Below are 19418 nucleotides of genomic sequence, written 5' to 3' on the forward strand. Positions count from 1 at the left end.
TGCTTTCCTCTCCTCAGAGGCCGGATGGTGGACCAGAATTTCCTCAAAGCCGTTCGGAAGTCTAGTCTATGGCCTCGCCAAACTCCTCTCATGACCAAGTTTTTGCCTCTGCTGCAGTCTGCTTGGCCAGCTGGTACCTGTCAGCTGCCTCCGGAGAATCACAGGCCAAAAAGGCCCGGTAGGCCTCTTTCTTCAGCTTGACGGCATCCCTTACCGCTGGTGTCCAACAGCGGCTTAAAACACAACCATAATATATTATATGTGAGTCGAAATGAATTGGGTGTCTAGCACAGTCAATGGCAGAGTCAGTCCTCCCATTTCAGACAAAACGGACGCCTTATCCTTGTCAATCACAGGCAATGAGTTCATGATGGTGTGGGAATGCAGTTTTATTTTAGCGGACAAAAGAAAGAAAAGAGTTGTTGAGCTTAGGATGGGATGCGTCCATCAGAAGAAGACCACTTTGCTGTGCTTGGCTTTGCTCTGTGTCACGGCAGGAACATGCACGTCCTGATGGTCCGCACTCATGTTGTTGGACAACCAGCCCAGCGTCAGCGTCATGCTCTCGGCTGAACGCAAACAGAAAAAGTTGTCATTCATCTCTCCCTGTCATCCAAATTTTTTCTCTCAGGCTTTGTCAAGTCGCCGTTCAGGTTCGTCTTGTGGAAACTAATTTTGAAGTTTGACTTTGAAGAACCTCTCTGTATTTCGTAAAGCTATATAACTGATACGTGCTAATCGTTTATGTGGATTGTTATTGCTGTATCAGCAGCTAGTTAAAAACGCAAATTTGAATTGCTGTTATTGATGATGAAACTGATTTCTAGGGGTGTGACAAAATATCAAAATGGTGATACTAGTATATCGTGATACGTACTTTGTATTCCAAAAGGTTATCGATGGAGCTTACAGGTCATTTTTTGTTCATTTTAGGGCCTTTACAGGTCACTTTATGTTGAGTTTGAGTCACTGGCTATTCATTTGGCGGAGATTCTTGGGTCACTTCTGGTTCTGTAACCAGAAATAAACCTGAAGTGACCCATAACTGCCTCAAACTCAACAGGAAATGACTAAAACTCAACAGCAAATGGCCTGAAATGCGCCCAAATTAAACTCATTGGTTACCATTGACCGTCATAAACGTCCAATCCGTTTGGAGCAGGAGGGATGGCAGCGAATTAACATTAATTCATTCGCTGCCACCATCCCAGCTCAAACGAATTAGACGTTTACTAGTGATAAACTCATTCCAATTCACAGCAGAATGATGAAAATAGCTTATTTTTCAGTTTTATTTGTTGTTTTGTATATCCTAAAATGAATTTCTGACCAATGTATTGATGGTCACCTTATCGCCGTATCGTGAGATCATCGTTATCGTAAGCTTTGCATTGCAAATCGTATCATATCGTGAGCTACCTAGAGGTTCCCACCCTCACTGATTTCATTTTTATTTTAGTTTCATTATGCAAGTGTTGATGTCATGAGCAGTTGAATAAAATCCGCAAACCATACGGACGTCCGACATAGTCATTTGGAGCTTAGCTCGCTGTCTAGCTAGGACGTCTTGGCGAGGACGGTAAAATGACGTATAATACATGTTTTTGGATAGTTATTTTGAACTTTTTGGGGGTGTTTAAGGGTACTTAAAGGGTTAACTCTGACTTATGCGGAAATTTGGGTTACATCACCAGCGTAGGATCAGAACTCGTTCGTAACCAGGAACTACCTGTACTACAGTGATCTCTCGTTTTTTGCAGCTAATGGGGATCATCACCCCCCCTCCCCTGCGATAATCAAAATCCGCTAAGTAGAGGCGGAGCTTATTTAAATAATATAAGACATGTTTTATTTCCCTTTTTTTCTCCAAAGTATAATTTAAAAAAAAAAAAGAAAAACAGTTTTAAACATGTTACTGTTCCTCCGAATTTTTTTTCAACAAGAATAACGTAACAAAATGCTTGTCTTTATTAAATGCTTCATTGAGTGTATCCACTCAAAAAATTCTGCTCACTTACACACACACAATGAGTTGCCACAGCACACTACTGCTAATATTTAACAAGCTCAACTAAGCTCATACATTTGGCGCCTTTAAAGCTTAAGAGCTGTCACTCACTCATCGTTAACTTTAACAAGCAGCTGCTTGATGAGCACGAAAAGCAGCAGGAGGGAGAGGTGAGAGGCTGTACGCGATTGGATCGGGACATCGCTATAAAATACTGTATTTTTAAATTGAAAAAAATCCACGATGGCCTGTGGGCGCAAAGTTTGAAGCGTGAAGTAGCGAGGGATCACTGTGTAACATATTGACTAATCCGAGTAGATTTGTGTATGTCACACTCTAGTGGATGGCCGCCACTACTGGGGTGTTCGCACACCTATAGACGGCCAGTGTCAGTCAACATAAACAGTAACGTTAGATGCTGTTGTCTGTGTGCTGCGAGCAGCACACATCAGCAATGGCGGATAGCGTACTTCCGGTCGTTTTGCTCGGAATAGTCTTTACATGACCATATTAGGGCAGAGAATACACAAAAAACATCCCATTCTGAGTCAGAAAATATACAAAAATGAAACATCAACCATCCAAAGAGCATGAGTGTCATTTAGTGGAGAAAACATATTTCCTCTAATTAAATTAAAAGTGAACACATATACAGTTTCCCTGGTCTATCAGTAACAAATAAAAACTAGGAGAGAGGTTGAAATCCGGCACTAAAATAAATTCAATATTTCGCTTTTGCACTGTTCATAACCAATATTTATTATTGAATGCTGCTATCACAGGTCACCTTACCTATATTGCAAGAGTATCACTAATACAAGTCTTTAATTTGTGTTTTATTGTGTACATACTTTTTAATCCATTCTTCGTGTAAGTGTGTGTGTGCACTCTATGGGGCAGCTTTGAATCTCATGACACTTTGTTTAATGACAATAAAGGTGTTCTGTTCTATTCTATTCCATTCTATTAAAACGCCATGAGATTATACAGGCCGGAGGGATCGTAGGATGTCTGACTGCAAACTTATGTATGCGGTGGTCATGTATTGTTATGTCTGATTGGTATAATGGACTCTTCTTTCACAATTCTATTTGAATAAAAGCAAAACGTATGGCATGGTAAAACTATGCTTAGAAGTAAATTTTTCTCCAAAAGTTATTCAAGTAAATGTAACTAAATACAGTGGTAGCTCTACATACGATCGCTTCGACACACGAACTTTTCGACATCAGACGTAAAATTTGACTCGCCATTTGTTTCTACATCCGACGACATGCTCGAAATACGACGACAATGGCAGCACCGCAGACGAATGCACGGCGGATTTTCTTGTGTGACAAATCAACACTGGTTTCAGAAAAGGTTGGTACAGGTGGTGAAACAAGGAAAAAGTTGACGCTTACCTTCTAAATGAAGATGCAAATGACAGAAAAATATGAGCGTGGGGTGAAATGGCTCAACAATACATCTCCACGGTCCTCCTCCGACCATCGTTCGCCAGTCTTTATAAGTTAAGCTGACAATTCTTATTGTGGTAACATCTCCAGAGAAATCGCCAACTTCGCCACGTTTTTATCATTTATTTCACAACTTATTCAAAACAAAAACACCTTCTGTCTGCCGCAATTGACGGTGTTCTCAAGAAAACATTCAAAGTGAAAGTGAAACTCAAGCTCACCGGTCTGTCTCTGGCACGTCAGCCCCGCGGTGCGTTCAGGGTCAGCAAAAAACGTCCGCCACATTAGAACCCGATTCGTTACATTAATACAGGAATTATTATTATTATTATTCCGATTTTGATTTATAATTTATTTGTTTTGCTATGTGTAATTGCCATTTGTAATAGTACCAGCAGTATTTTTTAAGGATTTAGTGAAGGTTTTTGGGCTGTGGAACGAATTAATGGAATTATAATGTATTCCCATGGGAAAATCCTGCTCGACATACGACCATTTCGACTTACAAACAAGGTCCTGGAACGGATTAACTTCGTATGTAGAGGTACCACTGTACATTGAACGTGTGTTCCCAGAGGCGTCGCGTCCCATTAGGCAAACCAGGCAATTGCCTAGGGCCCCAAGCCAGCAGGGGCCCCCAGAGGGTCAACAAATTTAGCACACGCAGCTTTACTGCACTGTCGCAGCGACAAGTGTAGGGAGTGTTTCAATACCATTGAATCATTTGGCAGATTATCTAACGATTCTGATATCAAAGTCCAATCAGCTATTAATACCACATGATTGTTTGAAGAGTGACTCACCAAGTACTCTCTGGAAAGTCCTTGCCGAGTTGTTTTACGTTGATTTTCACAGGCCACCTCATTATTCATGTGACTACTTAAATAAATGATTTTTCCAAAAAAGTCTATTAATGGGTCTATCGTATTCCTTGTCGAATACTCTATAAGAAAAATATAGCATATATGCATCTAAAATAATCCTAAACAATTTTATTAGCAAATTTAATACTCATTTCGGTCGGTAGTCCACCGATCAGTGGTTTTTACGGAATAATTTGAATTTGGTGGATCGTAGGGCAAATCTGACTACTGATTTCACACAAAGGTATATACCTCCGCATTCGATGGTGGTATTTTTGTGTTGCTACTCTTTCTTCTATTGCTCCAAGTCATACTGCCCCCCTTACTTGCACACGTTCGAAGGGTCCCATGTTGCTTGTTGCCTGGGGCCCCCAGGGACCCTTGCTACGCCTTTGCGTGTTCCTACATTTGAATCCAGTGTCTTTTACACAGCTTTTGACTCACCTGAGGCTTGACGTTGTGGACAGTCCTTCTGAAAATGTTCCACCGATCCGCACGTCCGACAGCTTCCACCTGGGTAACAAACATGCAGTCAAAATGTGCGGCGCCAGAGAAGAAGAAAACCAAATCGGCGAGGGAACCTTGGGCGTAGAGGCCTTTGGGGTTGTCCGGGCACGAGCGTGACAAATGTCCCGTCTGACCGCAGATGAAGCACTTGGCGTAAGGGTAGTCGCCTGCAATAGTCAGAGGGGGAGTTGACGACTCCAAGGTCATTTGCAAAAGGAGAAGCGGGAAAGGGTGTCCCGACCTACTGCGGGGTCCACTTTGGCCCGGCAACGCTGGATGTCGTGCTCCGCCGAGCCGCAGCGGTAGCAGATGCCAGCGCCCGTCTCCCGCTCCCGCTCGGCCTCGGGGCAGTCAGCAAGGCCGTGGCCGGGCTTTCTACAGTTGAAGCACAGCTGTCCGACGACAGTGACAGACAGCACTTACAGTATATGAAATAGAACATCTCGACCACTCCTTGATGTCTGCGATTTCTGCATCGCGACCCTTGTTATATTACCATGTTTCCACCATAAAATCCCCCAAATTTATCTTTTAAGAATTACAAGTCTTTCTATCCGTGGATCCCTCTCACAGAAAGAATGTTAATAATGTCAATGCCATCTTGAGGATTTATTGTCATAACAAAACAAATACAGTACTTATGTACTGTATGTTGAATGTATATATTCGTCCGAGTTTTTTTCATTTTTTTCTTAATGCATTGCCAAAATGTATATGATCGGGAAAAATTATCAGGAATGATTGGAATTGAATCGGGAGCAAAAAAAAAGCAATCGGATCGGGAAATATCGGGATCGGCAGATACTCAAACTAAAACGATCGGATCGGGAGCAGAAAAACATGATCGGAACAACCCTAGTTAAAATCATGGCGTCTTTAATTCTGCTCTCACGTGCTCTTGCCTCCAGTTAGGGTTTTGCTGTTTAAATTTTTTTTTTTTTAAATGCCCTCCTGTTCAAAATTTTTCTTCCCCCAAAGAATAGAGATTCTGAAATTTGGTCAAATTGGGGGTGTCAGAGCGTAACTTCAAGTCACCTGAGTGCTTTCCGCCATATGCCTCTATAAAAAATGTAAACAAAACATTTAAAAATATTTACAAATAAAAGATTTACTGTTATGTAGCTTTTTATCTAAATTTGAAAAGAATCTGTCTAAAATTGAAGGATTAAAAGGATTTTAAAGTCCACTCACCATTTGGCTCTTCTTGTCCGTCTGCCTCTTGATCCTTCTGTTTTCTCTCCTGTGGTCCTTCCTCAAGGCCACCTCCACCTCCCGCTTCAGTTCCTTCGGCTCTACCGTCGCAGAGGAATGGCCGTTCTGCTGCAGAAACTCCAGAAAGCCGTTGACGTCCTGATCCGCGTAGTCCTTCTTCTTCTTCTTTTTCCTCCCATCGGCGGCGAGTTGTACCGCCGGAGCCCGGCTCCCCTGGGCTCGACCTCCCGTCGCCTTCAGCCGACTCCACGGCGTGGCGTCGGCCGCCTTGTGCTTGTGGACGTTGTTGGCTCGCGCCCACCTGGTCATGGCGGCGTCCTCAAACTGGGACACAAGACATTATTTTGATATTTGATTCATCAGCGATTATTTAGATCATTCGTTCACTCCTACGACAAATCAACTAATTTACAGTTATATTACACTGGCCTTTCTAATTTCGCTGGAAGTCTTTGTTAGCACTCCGAATATTGCAATGATGAGGTTGGCAGTATTATTCACAAGTATAACATTAGCTTTCATTGTTATAATGATGATAGCCAACTATAATACACATGCCCTTAAAACTAAACAGCGCGTCATTTTACAGGTGTGTCTCCTTGAGATTAAACAATGAATCTCCGGTAAATTTTTGCTTCTGAATCCTAAAAATTGATTATTGAGCAGCCTAGACACAAGCTTGTGTTTAAAGGTAATATTCTGATAATAGTAGAACTATTACTCTAAAGTGTAATGTGACTTGACCTGACACCAAAACTATGATTAATACCATTATTTAATAGTACCATTGTGATTTTTTAAAAATTCTTTTTTCAATATCTCATTTTTATTCATTATATCATTTGCTTTCATCAAGGAACACACATATCAGAATATTTGCTGTTGTTCCCCCCCCCCCCGTTTTTTTTTTTTTTTTTTAAGGAAAATAATAAAACACACATACTTAAAATGTAAAGAACATTTTTTTCTTTTCAATTACTTTTTAATTTGTAATATTATTATAAATATAAATAAACAAAATACTGTAATATTAAAAAAGGACAGCAGGTACTATTTTCCCTTTTTTAAAACAAACAAAAAAAATTATTGTAAGTTATATATAGATTAGGGCTGTGAAACGATTAAAATTTTTAATCGAGTTAATTACAGCTTAAAAATTAATTAATCGTAATTAATCGCAATTAATCGCAATTCAAACCATCTATAAAATATGCCATATTTTTCTGTAAATTATATATATATTCTGTAAAATAATTTGTTGGAATGGAAAGATAAGACACAAGATGGATATATACATTCAACATACGGTACATAAGGACTGTAGTGGGCATTTCACTCTACTGTCATTTAAATCTGTCTATGCTGTCCTCACTCCGAAGCGTCTACTTTTTCCAAAGCTAGACAGCTAGTGAACGACACCTTAATAATCAGACTTCTTCCTTTTTCATCTGATTTATTAATAAAATGGCCTCAAACCACTGTCCTCTTTAGACCATAGTGAAACTACAAAAAAAAGTACACAAGCATTGCATTAGCAACAACGTTAGCTTAGCACGCTATACAGGTTCACTAAACAAAAAGCGTCTCATACAAAAAATATAACATTTCGCTTACTGACATAATATGTACATTCTTTACAACAACCATACTTACGGACAAATCTTCTCCAAGCAACATATAAGCACAACATTACAACGTAGGCGTCAGCCCGAGACGTCGTGCAGCCATATTGAACTGGCAAGAAAGCAATAAACTATGTCGCAAAGCGACCACAAGAGTTCGCTGTTAGACAGCACCAAAAAACTTGCTGTAAAACTTACCAAAAGGCAGAATACTGTCTGAGCGGGACATGTGCGTTAATTGCGTCAAATATTTTAACGTGATTAATTAAAAAAATTAATTACTGCGCGTTAACGCGATAATTTTGACAGCCCTAATATATATATATATATATATTCCCCACCAAAAAGCTCAATACGCTCAGTTGTTTTGTTAGTAATATTACAACATTCTATTTTTTTTTTATTTAGAGGTTTGAATTACAGCGAATTTGTTCTAGAACAAATTGAAATCCTTGATTAATTGCGCCACATTAAGCTCTCACTAACTTCAACTGGTATTGCACTCGAGGCCGAACGCAAATTAGTCATTCAAACAAATAAAATGACTAAATTAACATCAAATATGACAGAATAAGGAGAACTTGTTACCCCTATTAGCATGCTAACTAGCTATTATGCTGTTGAGTACTTATAAATAAAACTTAATATCTGCAGTCGACTACGACTAAATATTGAAGTCCAAACTCAACTTTTAAAGATTCAACCGCTTGATTAAATCTTAAAATAGGCGCAAAATTACCTCGAAAAGTTAAAGGTCCATGTGTTGATATTTTCCCGGAAGCTGTTTTGGCATGTGTCGATTGTAAAAGCAGTGGTACTCTATCGCCACCGTCTGCTTCGGAGGAATGCAAAATTTGACGAGTAAGATACTGTTCGGCGATAATTATAATAATTTAATTACTTCATGTATTAAATCTATATGAACACTATCCGTAAACAGCTTCGTATTTCAAAAATGTGAGACGAGGCGTTGAGAAAAGGAACGTGATTGACGTAAACACTGTGCGACGCGCAGTTCCATGACGTAAACCCTGCGACGCACATGTGCGGGCAAGGGAATCTGTAGCAATGGAGACCGACAGACTTCAATTCCACGAAATGGGTCTTGACGACCGTCTTTTGAAGGTAAGGAAGCTCCTTTTGTCGTCTTAGGGGCGAAATAAACGCAAATGTTAACGTTTTGCCGCCAAACGAAGCGATAAAATGCCCCCAAAGTCGCATGAATATAGAACTGTTTGGCTGTCGTCATTCGTAAACACGTTGCGAAAAGGAGCGCAAACTGTGACTGTTTGTACTTCTGGCATCTCTATCAGTGATGTTATGACGGTAACTCAAGGAGTATATTGACACATTACACAAATTGGATTGGCATTGTATTGACACTATGTTAAGTGTGGCCTCGGCAGTATTTCTAAAATAATTGCAGGTGAACAAAATGAGATGGAAACCTGTTACAACCCAAACATCTACATGTGAAATAATATTAAATCTTGCTTAATTTGCTAGTCTTTTAATGAAAATAGTATCTCATCTGTGTTTGATTTAATTTGCTCAATTTGTTTCAAGAGTTCATACCAACAAGGTGGTGTGCACTTATTTTCTTTTTCTGGGCAGTTGGATCCAGGATGATTGTTTTTTAAAGCGATGCTGCGTATGTACACGCCCTTACTGATGTAAGCTAAGCAGAGCCAACACTCAACCTTCTCCTACAATTAAATAAAAGTGAATACTGTGGTACCTCTACATACGAAGTTAATTCGTTCCAGGACCTTGTTTGTAAGTCGAAATGGTCCTATGTCAAGCAGGATTTTCCCATAGGAATACATTATAATTCCATTAATTTGTTCCACAACCCAAAAACCTACACTAAATCCTTAATAAATACTGCTGGTAGTATTGCAAATGACAATTACACAAAACAAAACAAATGAATTATAAATAAAAATCGGAATAATATAATTCTAATAATAATAATTCCTGTAATAATGTAACGAATCGGGTTCTAATGTGGCGTACGTTTTTTGGTGTACCTGAACGCACCGCGTGGCTGACATGACAGAGAGAGGTAGGGGTGAGCTTGAGTTTACTTTCGTTTTCAATGTTTTCTTGAGAACACCGTCAACTGAGGTAGGCGTTTTGTGTTGGATAAGTTAAATAAATGATAAAAACGTGACTAAGCCTGTGATATCTTGGGTGATGTTATCACAATAATAATTGTCACCTTGACTTATAAAGACTGGCGAACCGTGGTCGGAGGACGACCTTGGAGATGTACAGTATTGTTGAGCCAGTTCACGGATACGCACCCCACGCTCATATTTCTCTATAATTTGCATCTTCATTTAGAAGGTAAGCGTCACCTTTTTCCTTATTTCACCGCATGTACCAACCTTTTTGAAACCTGTGTTGATTTCTCACACAAGAAAATCCGGCGTGCGTTCGTCTGTGGTGCTGTCATGTCATCGTATTTTGAGCATGTCCCCAGATGTAGAAACAAATGGCGAGTCAAATTTTATGTCGGATGTCGAAAAGTTTTTGTGTGTCCAAGCGATCGTATGTCAAGGTACCTCTGTATATCTAAAAACAATTCAAACCGCGTACATGAAAATAGAAAGACGTTTCAAAATATAGGAAATGAACACTTAAATATTGTCGAAAGGAGAAAATGATTTACCATACAATACCTGTCTGTCATAAAGTGCCATTTGAAAGGGTGCTATTATTGTTTAGGCGGTGGCAGATCTAGGTTGGTCCCAGCCCACCTTGATCCAAGAGAAGGCCATTCCCCTGGCTTTGGAAGGCAAGGATCTCCTGGCTCGAGCCCGGACCGGTTCCGGAAAAACGGCGGCTTACGCCGTGCCGCTCATCCAACGCATCCTGGCCTCCAAGCAGGTAGTAAGCGCACACGTTCGCCGGTGCCAGACCGGCAGCTGTGACCGTTTGCCTCTGGTTTTCCTTGCCTTCAGAGTGTTCGGGAGCAGGATGTGCGTGCCCTGATCTTGGTGCCTACAAAAGAACTGGGCCAGCAGGTCCAGGCCATGATGAGACAGCTGACGGCGTACTGCTCCAGGGATGTGCGCGTGGCCGACATCTCCGGGAAAGCTGACGTGTCTGCGCAGAGGTGACTTTAGTCTTGTCAAATACATTTGCCCGTCCTGGACAGATGCGTGAGTTTCGCGTGGTGCTGTTGCAGGCCTGTCCTGATGGAGAAGCCTGACGTGGTGGTGGGTACTCCATCCCGTGTGCTGGCCCACCTCAACGCGCGCAACCTTCTCCTGAGCACGTCGCTTGAGACACTGGTTGTGGACGAGGCCGACCTGCTCTTCTCCTTTGGCTTCCAGGATGACCTCAAGAGCCTGCTGTGGTGTGTATGAATGAACAGTAATTCATAGTATTTAACTTATTGCCTGAGATTGACAACAATAAATGTCCTATTCATTTTACTATTCCCTGCAGCCACCTGCCAAAGATCTACCAATCTTTCCTCATGTCAGCCACCCTCAGTGAAGACGTCCTCGCCTTAAAGGAGCTTCTGCTGCACAATCCCGTAAAAGCCTCCTCATTCCGGTGAGCTGAGCGAGCGTAGTAGATGGCGAAGGCTCACGACCGGTCCCCCCTCAGGTGACTCTGAAGCTGCAAGGCTCCCAGCTGCCGGACACGGGCCAGCTGCAGCAGTTCAGCATTTGCTGCGAGGAGGAAGACAAGTTCCTACTGGTCTACACGTTGCTCAAGCTGCGGCTGGTGCGGGGCAAGACGCTCATCTTCGTAGGTGCTGTGGAGCGCAGCTACCGCCTCAAACTCTTCCTGGAGCAGTTCAGCATTCCCGCCTGCGTCCTCAACTCGGAGCTGCCCATACAGTCCAGGTAGGTCCCACAGACCCTGACAGAAACGCACAAGTGGAGACATTGTTTCTCCTGATAGCAAATACAGTGGGGCAAATAAGTATTTAGTCAACCACCAATTGTGCAAGTTCTCCTAGTACTTGAAGAGATTAGAGAGGCCTGTAATTGTCAACATGGGTAAACCTCAACCATGAAAGGCAGAATGTGGGGGGAAAAAAACAAAATCATATTGTTTGATTTTTAAAGAATTGATTACCAAATTAGAGTGGAAAATAACTATTTGGTCACCCACAAACAAGCAAGATTTCTGGCTGTCAAAGAGCCAACTCTTTCTATCTTCTTCTAATGAGGTCTAACTAGGCTCCACTTGTTACCTGTATTAAAGTGATCCTCTAACTTAAATACATGTAGGCTCTAATAAACCACAATTGTTCCCTTGTACTAAAATATGTTGTTAGAAACACATAAAATGTGAAATCAATGGCCATATTTTATAATATTTAGTCCATATTTTGACTGTTAGTTGGCGCCATGGTTTGCGGGCTCGCAGTGATGACGTCATTGGTATCTTGCGTGTTCAACAATTGCTTATTGCTGCCTAAACTCGCCAAGTAAAATGCCACGATGTGCTGCTTTTGGATGCAATCTCCAGTCAAATGGAAACAAGGGGAATGAAGTGAGTGGTCAAGGTGGAATTATTATTTTTAGTGAATAAATGCACATAAGTGGAAGCTTCTCCCCCTTTTTGGTCCCTGTATGCACGTATCCTACCCACCACGCGTTACAACTGGCACCTGAACATTTTTCCTGGATCTTCAGTCAAGTAAGGGATCCGTCTATTTTCTGGATCCGACGGTCCCACCACGTCTGCAATGTTGGTTTCAGATCTGAACATTTTTTTGATTCGTAGGTCGCACAGCGGCTTTTCGTATGGGTCTATTTTGTGGAATCGGCCGGCTGGTTGCGGCTGCGACTTTGCCATGGGATCGGTCTAATTCCTGGATCTTCGAGTGAATTAAAAAAACACGGATTTGGATTACTATTGCTATCTTTTTTGTTGACTATTCGTCGTGGGAGTTTTCCCTAAATCATACTAAATAATTAAAGCACTATGGCACGCGACAGTGACTCTGACGTGGACCTTACAACAATGTTGGAGTTCATCAGGGAACCCGTGTTTGCGTACTGTTGAGCTCCCGAGTGAAGAGAGTTCAAAGTGGAAATATTATTTTTTGTGAATAAATGTGATAAGTGGAAGCTTCTCCCCTTTTTGGTACTTTTATACACGTATCCTACCTACCACGCGTTACAATGTACAAGAAATGGATTACACAAGGTGTGCTCTTTGGCCTGTACTGTATGTAAAGCACACGACAGCTCTGCATCCTAACAATCTACATAATTATATTGGGATAAGTTTGAAAACGCAATATGCTTACCTTGAATATCTGCTAATAAAACCGTTCCCAACAATATACACTCTCGCTCGCAACCGGAGTTCCCAACAGCACTCTCTCGCTCTGTTCCCATTGAGACTCACTTGCAGCAGGGCATCACCAACTTTTGTCTTATCAGGTATTTGCTGCACACATTTTTCACTGAAGCTCGTCTTGTGAACGACCGACAGTACTGTCCTGCTCTTCACTTTTCAGATCTGGTTCAAATAGGATTGGTAGAACTGACGACATGTTGGGAAAGCTAATGAGTGACACGCTGGAATTTCGGCAACGGGCCCGGTGACGTCACGCACTGCGACGTAACAAGAATGGCGACCTATCACTTAAAATAATTTTACAAACTTTATTAAAACATAAACATTAAGAGGGGTTTTAATATCAAATTATTATAACTCATACTAACATTTATCTTTTAAGAATTACTTGTCTTAGAAATAGAGGATCCCTTTAATGGCACCTATTTTCGGTATAAAAGATACCTGTCCACAACTTCAGTCAGTCACACTCCAAACTCCACTATGACCAACAAAATTGGTAGACCTGCACCAGGCTGGGAAGACTGAATCTGCAATCGGTAAAACGCTTGGTGTAAAGAAATCAACTGTGGGAGCAATTATTCGACATTGGAAGACATACAAGACCACTGATAATCTCCCTCGATCTGGGGCTCCATGCAAGATCTCACACCGTGTCGTCAAAATGATAACAAGAACGGTGAGCAAAAATCCCAGAACCACACCGAGGGACCTAGTGAAGGACCTACAGAGAGCTGGGACCACAGTAACAAAGGCTACTATCAGTAACACAATGCGCCGCCAGGGACTCAAATCCTGGACTGCCCGACGTGTCCCCCTGCTGAAGAAAGTACACGTCCAGGACTGTCTGCGGTTCTCCAGAGAGCATTTGGATGATCCAGAAGAGGACTGGGAGAATGTGTTATGGTCAGATGAAACCAAAATAGAACTTTTTGGTAGAAACACAGGTTCTCGTGTTTGGAGGAGAAAGAATACTTAATTGCATCCGATGAACACCATACCCACTGTGAAGCATGGCGGTGGAAACATGCTTTGGGACCGTTTTTCTGCAAAGGGACCAGGACGACTGATCTGTGTAAAGGAAAGAATGAATGGGGCCATGTATCGAGAGATTTTGAGTGAAAATCTCCTTCCATCGGCAAGGGCATTGAAGATGAGACGTGGCTGGGTCTTTCACCATGACAAAAAACACACAGCCGGGGAAACAAAGAAGTGGTTTCGTAAGAAGCATTTCAAGGTTCTGGAGTGGCCTAGCCAGTCTCCAGATCTCAACCCCATAGAAAATCTGTGGATGGAGTTGAAAGTCCGTGTTGCCCAACGACAGCCCCAAAACATCCCTGCTCTAGAGGAGATCTGCATGGAGGAATGGGCCAAAATACCAGCAACAGTGTGTGAAACGCTTGTGAAGAGTTACAGAAAACGTTTGGCCTCCGTTATTGCCAACAAAGTGTACATAACAAAGTATTGAGATGAACTTTTGGTATTGACCAAATACTTATTTTCCACCATGATTTGCAAATAAATTCTTTAAAAATCAAACAATGTGATTTTCTGTTTTTTTCCCCACATTCTGTCTCTCATGGTTGAGGTTTGCCCATGTTGACAATTACAGGCCTCTCTAATATTTTCGAGTGGAAGAACTTGCACAATTAGTGGTTGAACTTTGAAATACTTATTTGCCCCACTGTATACAGTAGATGACATTGTCCTTTCCACTTCAGGTGTCACATCATAACGCAGTTCAATCAAGGTTTCTACGACTTCATCATTGCCTCGGATGAACGGGGTCTGGACGACCCCACCGCCGCCACAGCGCCACAGCCGGCAGGAAAAGGCAAGAAGAAGAAAGCGGGAAAGTGAGTCTTCTTTTCAAACGGGCGCTTTTTCTCTCCAAACCATGGCGCAGTGTCTTCAAGTGAAATTTGCACTTTATCGCTAGGACTAAAGAGAAGGAATACGGCGTCTCCAGAGGCGTGGACTTCCAAAATGTCGCCAACGTCATCAACTTTGATTTCCCTGCCACCGTCGAGTCCTACATCCATCGAGTTGGAAGGTAAACTGTTGCCGATCCCATCTTTTAAATGCTCAATCATCCTTCTGCTCTGAACTGAGATGAGTTTATCGCTCGTACCAGTGTTGTGTTTGGCAGCCTTTTGGACAAAAATACTTCTTCGTCATACAGGTAGTCCCCGGATTACGACGTACTCGACTCATGTGATTTCGACTTTACGACGGCGGAGTCTCGTCTACCATTTTGTCTCCAGTCGTTTTTTTTTTTTTTTTTTGTCGCATAAACAGTACCTTTCGTGTTGATGACCAATAAACATCTGTGAAAGGAACTGGAGTCTCATATGCCATTAGCACACACGCACAAATGTATGCAAGCATGTGGCGATAAAACGCAGCCGTGAAAATTACCGCCCCCATTTTTATTTACTGTGCCATAAATGGACTCATTGCATACAGGCTTAGCAAGTTCAATAAAACAAGTCGTTAGTTAGTTAGATGGACTTACGATCTGCCAGCTTCTTGTCTCCTGTTGTCTTCCAAAATTACAACTAGGTGACGGTGCAGCTAAGCTTGGCATTGAAGAGAGGACACAACAGTGTACCCTCCTTTGTTTCGTTGAAATAAGTCAATGTTTTGGCCACTCTGGTTCACTTTTTTGGCTTCGTGCCACTTTCCCCTATGGCATACCGAGCGTCTGGGATTCTCAACTTTCCACGCATATATTTTTTTAACCCTTCATTAACCGTCGACGCGTTTACGTCATCGATGACGTCAACTCGTCGGGACAGCTCTAGTAAATTGGTGCCGATTCCATCTTTTAAATGCTCAATCCTCCTTCTGCTGTGAACTGAGATGTGTTTATAGCTAGTAAAAGTGTTGTTTGGGGCAGCCCTTTTCATTTTTGTCTTCTAGTGTCAGTCGACGAAAATGTTTTCGTCTGTAAAATTCAAACGTTTAAGTCCAATAATTAATTGATAGATACAGGTTTCCAATAATTTCGGATGGAACATTGACAGACGAGCACATATTTTAGCATCTTGAAGGACACCGCCAACTTGGTGATGATGATGCACATTCAGCAAGAAAACAGTACATCATTTTCAATTAATTATACCAACCTAGACGCCACGAACTATGTAAAAAAAAAAAAAAAAAAAAAAAAAATTCTCCACTGTAGGGTACTCATGCTTTCTGGACAGGGGATGTTTCATTTCCGTACCTTACCTGCCATTGACATCGCTATACATTCAAGCAATTTGGACTGGGACGGTTAAAATAACACAACTCGGTACATTAAAATATTATGATCTTTAACTGACGTTTGAATGGCTGCTTTTGGTTTAGGACAGCGAGAGCTGACAGTCCGGGCACAGCCTTGTCCTTCGTCTCTCACACGGAAAGCGCTTTGCTCTCGGAGGTGGAGGAGACTCTGATGGGAGGTAAGCCGACGCGAGCGCAGGAACACGCCGGCTGGTCTTACCATTTCGCTGTCTGTTGCAGATAACGCGGAATCCTCCCTGAAGCCATACCAGTTCAAGATGGAGGCCATTGAGGGTTTCAGGTACCGATGCAGGGTGAGTCTTGTTAAAAATATACCGGGGAATGAGAACAGAACCGTTTGGTAAGGGCAAAAGCATCAGGGGAACTTTAGCAATGTCTTTACTAGGGATGTCCCGATCCAGGTTTTTGCACTTCCGATCCGATACCGATACTGGCCGATACCGGCCAATCTGAGCATGTGTTGAAGTTTAAAGTTATTTAGCCTCCTTACTTATTTGTCAGACTTATGTTGAAAAAGGTTTTAGTACTCTTGATAACAACTAGCCAGCTGAATTAGGTGAGTTTGAACAACACACAACGGTTGGTAACAAGAAACTGACCTGTTTATTCAGTGTCAAACACAAAACATTATAAATAACAAACAGAAATGGCATAGTCAGTCAGTAAAATGTGCAAATAATATTGTAAACTGTCTTAAAAAAGCAAAACATACCAACAACCTCAGTGGAAAATCCCCCTAGCTATTAGATGCTTTTAATGTTTATGCATTAGTTACAAAAATTGTATAAAAAGTCTTAAATAAACGACAATTTGAGTATCAAGTTAACATTTTAAAACAGTAACTAAAATACTAAGTCCCCATTCTGTATCAGCAGCTTTAAACTACATTCAATTCATTTAATTTTGCGAATCAACTGTTAAAGTTGTTAAAATTGCTTCCATTATTCCATAATTTCCCTTCTGTCTACTTTCGACATGTGAAAGTTTTAAAACTGTTTTGAAGACAGATTCAAGTCAAGATTTTGCCGATTTTGGAGTATTTTAGATAAAAAGTTAATTAGGTTCGCTTGGAAGGTTCACAACAGCCTACTAGGGAAGTCGTCTGCTTTAAGATGGCGGCTGTTTACTAACGCATCTGGTTTTCAATACTTCAATGTTGCTAACGCAGTCGAGTCTGTCGTGTAGCATCTTGTTCTATATACATATGATATCTATTATCTCCAGTAAAACAACGTTGACGTAGTTTGTAGCGGCTATCAGCAGCAGTCAGGTATTCTTGTGTTTTTTATCCAGCGGCATGAGTTGAGCTAAAGCCGTGAGTTGAGCATTGGCATTACCCGGGTCTAAGACAAGTTATGTTTACTTTCGGGACACAATGCGGTCAGTTTCTCATTGCGTCCCGCTTTACTTGACATATTTCAATAATCGGAATTTGGATGTTTGTGATTCGTTCTCGAATCTTCCACGGTCGAATCGCGTGTTGGATGGTGCGTCTTTAACGGCTTGTCATCCAGAATGAATTCTTCGGCAATGACTCCTGTTATTCCCTGGGCTTTGGGACTGTCGAGTGCCAGTTTGTCACGCATGGCAAAAGTTTCTGCCAGTGTTAGTTGCGTAGGACCTTTCTTTTTGTCTTCGGTTTTCTTAAAATACTCCTCATATTGTTTGTGGTGGTATTTCGCTAAGTGCTTGATTAGGTTGGTTGTATTAAAACTTCTTACAGCTTTACCACTACGCTTGCCTTTATTGTGGCATATGTTGGTCCCTGCCTCTTTGTCTTTGTCGTCCTTTAAGGTGAAATGATCCCACACAGCTGACATTTTTACCGATAAAGTCTCTCGGTAAATTGGGAGACGGTAATGTAAATGTAGTGTGTTGAAGGTGTGCCTTAAAATGCGGACCGGATTTTAGGGAAACCGAAGCAAAAACTGGAATGGATTATGTAAACCGGTGCGCTGGAAAACCCGGACCGGACTTTAAAAAAAAAAAACTGGATCGGAAGTCTGGATCAGAATTTTTCCCGTGTTCCGATACCGATGCGCATTTTTTTGCCCATATCGGCGTCCGATCCGATCCAAACATCAGATCGGGACATCTCTAGTCTTTACCCGCATCAGGGCTGAGCATCTCGCTGACAATGGCTTTGCTCATCAGGATGGCTCCAGTGTGTTGCAAGAGTTAATCTGCTGTAGTTACTGTGCGCTCAATATATCAATACAGTTGATTTTTAAAGCAACCTTGGTTTGTCTTACACCGTAAATGGCAGCTGATGAGGTAATTGCGGGTTTTTCCACCACGAAGGATGCAATGCGATCGGTCACCAAGCAGGCAGTGAGAGAAGCCCGACTGAAGGAGATCAAGCAGGAACTTCTCAACTCGGAGAAGCTAAAGGTGAGGCATCTATGAAAATGACGTTGCGAGAGGGCCGCTTCTGATTAATCGCCTGTTTTTGTCAACCAGACATACTTCGAGGACAACCCCAGAGACCTGCAGCTCCTCAGACACGACCAAGACCTTCACCCTGCCGTCATCAAGCCTCACCTGAAGAATGTCCCCGACTACCTCGGTGAGTCACATTTGCTTTTTAGCATGTAAACGCTGACATCTGTTGACACGGTGACCTCATGCAGTCCCCGAAGCGTTGAAGAACGTGATCGACCCTCTGTCGAATAAGAGAAAGAGGAGGAGGAGACTGGAAAAGCCCAAACCACACGGAGTCGTCAAAAGCAGCTTCAAGGTTAGACACCACTCACTGTCGTCCCCTCAGGAAGTATCAAGTATGACATCCCTAGATGATGTGGGTTTTGTCTTCTCTTTTCTGATGTTTTCTCTTCAGGGCAAGAACCCTCTGAGGAGTTTTCGCTACACAAAAAGAGAGAAGAACAGGAAGCCGAGACGTTCGTAATGAGTTTGAATGATGGGTGATTTCAAAGATTAGGTACCTCTTCCCCGAAAAAGGCAACAAAAAAATCTGTACATTTTCATTTGTAATAAAAAAAAATCCACGCTTGTATTTGGTCATTCAGTGCCACTGACAGTGACAAACATCTACGTGGGAGGGCAGGAAAGACTAGGGTATGACAGGGCAGGTTAGGTGAAACATTTTATCTCCGGGGCTGCCATT

At 41.9% G+C, this 19418-nt stretch overlaps 2 protein-coding genes across 3 annotated transcripts; one reads left to right on the forward strand and one right to left on the reverse strand.

Moving 5' to 3' along the window:
• Nucleotides 1-371: 371 nt before the first annotated feature.
• zcchc9 (zinc finger, CCHC domain containing 9) lies at nt 372-8661 on the reverse strand. 2 transcript variants are annotated; one of them, XM_057818745.1, is made up of 6 exons: nt 8409-8661; nt 6027-6371; nt 5081-5227; nt 4910-5002; nt 4773-4841; nt 372-569 (listed from the first exon to the last, which is right to left on the reverse strand). In XM_057818745.1, the coding sequence occupies exons 2-6, from the start codon at nt 6354-6356 to the stop codon at nt 558-560; spliced, it is 651 nt and encodes a 216-aa protein (XP_057674728.1). In that variant the 5' UTR covers nt 6357-6371; nt 8409-8661; the 3' UTR covers nt 372-557. The 2 variants fall into 2 exon arrangements, with proteins under 2 accessions (XP_057674728.1, XP_057674727.1); XM_057818744.1 differs by having other exon boundaries at nt 5077-5227.
• Nucleotides 8661-19304, forward strand: ddx56 (DEAD (Asp-Glu-Ala-Asp) box helicase 56). The gene is made up of 14 exons (XM_057818722.1): nt 8661-8794; nt 10400-10561; nt 10636-10790; nt 10863-11033; nt 11126-11216; nt 11291-11532; nt 14725-14859; nt 14943-15056; nt 16358-16452; nt 16514-16587; nt 18596-18685; nt 18755-18860; nt 18925-19031; nt 19131-19304. The coding sequence occupies exons 1-14, from the start codon at nt 8738-8740 to the stop codon at nt 19197-19199; spliced, it is 1668 nt and encodes a 555-aa protein (XP_057674705.1). The 5' UTR covers nt 8661-8737; the 3' UTR covers nt 19200-19304.
• Nucleotides 19305-19418: the final 114 nt, after the last annotated feature.

The sequence above is a fragment of the Corythoichthys intestinalis genome, chromosome 17, assembly GCF_030265065.1.
Source record: "Corythoichthys intestinalis isolate RoL2023-P3 chromosome 17, ASM3026506v1, whole genome shotgun sequence".
Taxonomy (NCBI): Eukaryota; Metazoa; Chordata; class Actinopteri; order Syngnathiformes; family Syngnathidae; genus Corythoichthys; species Corythoichthys intestinalis.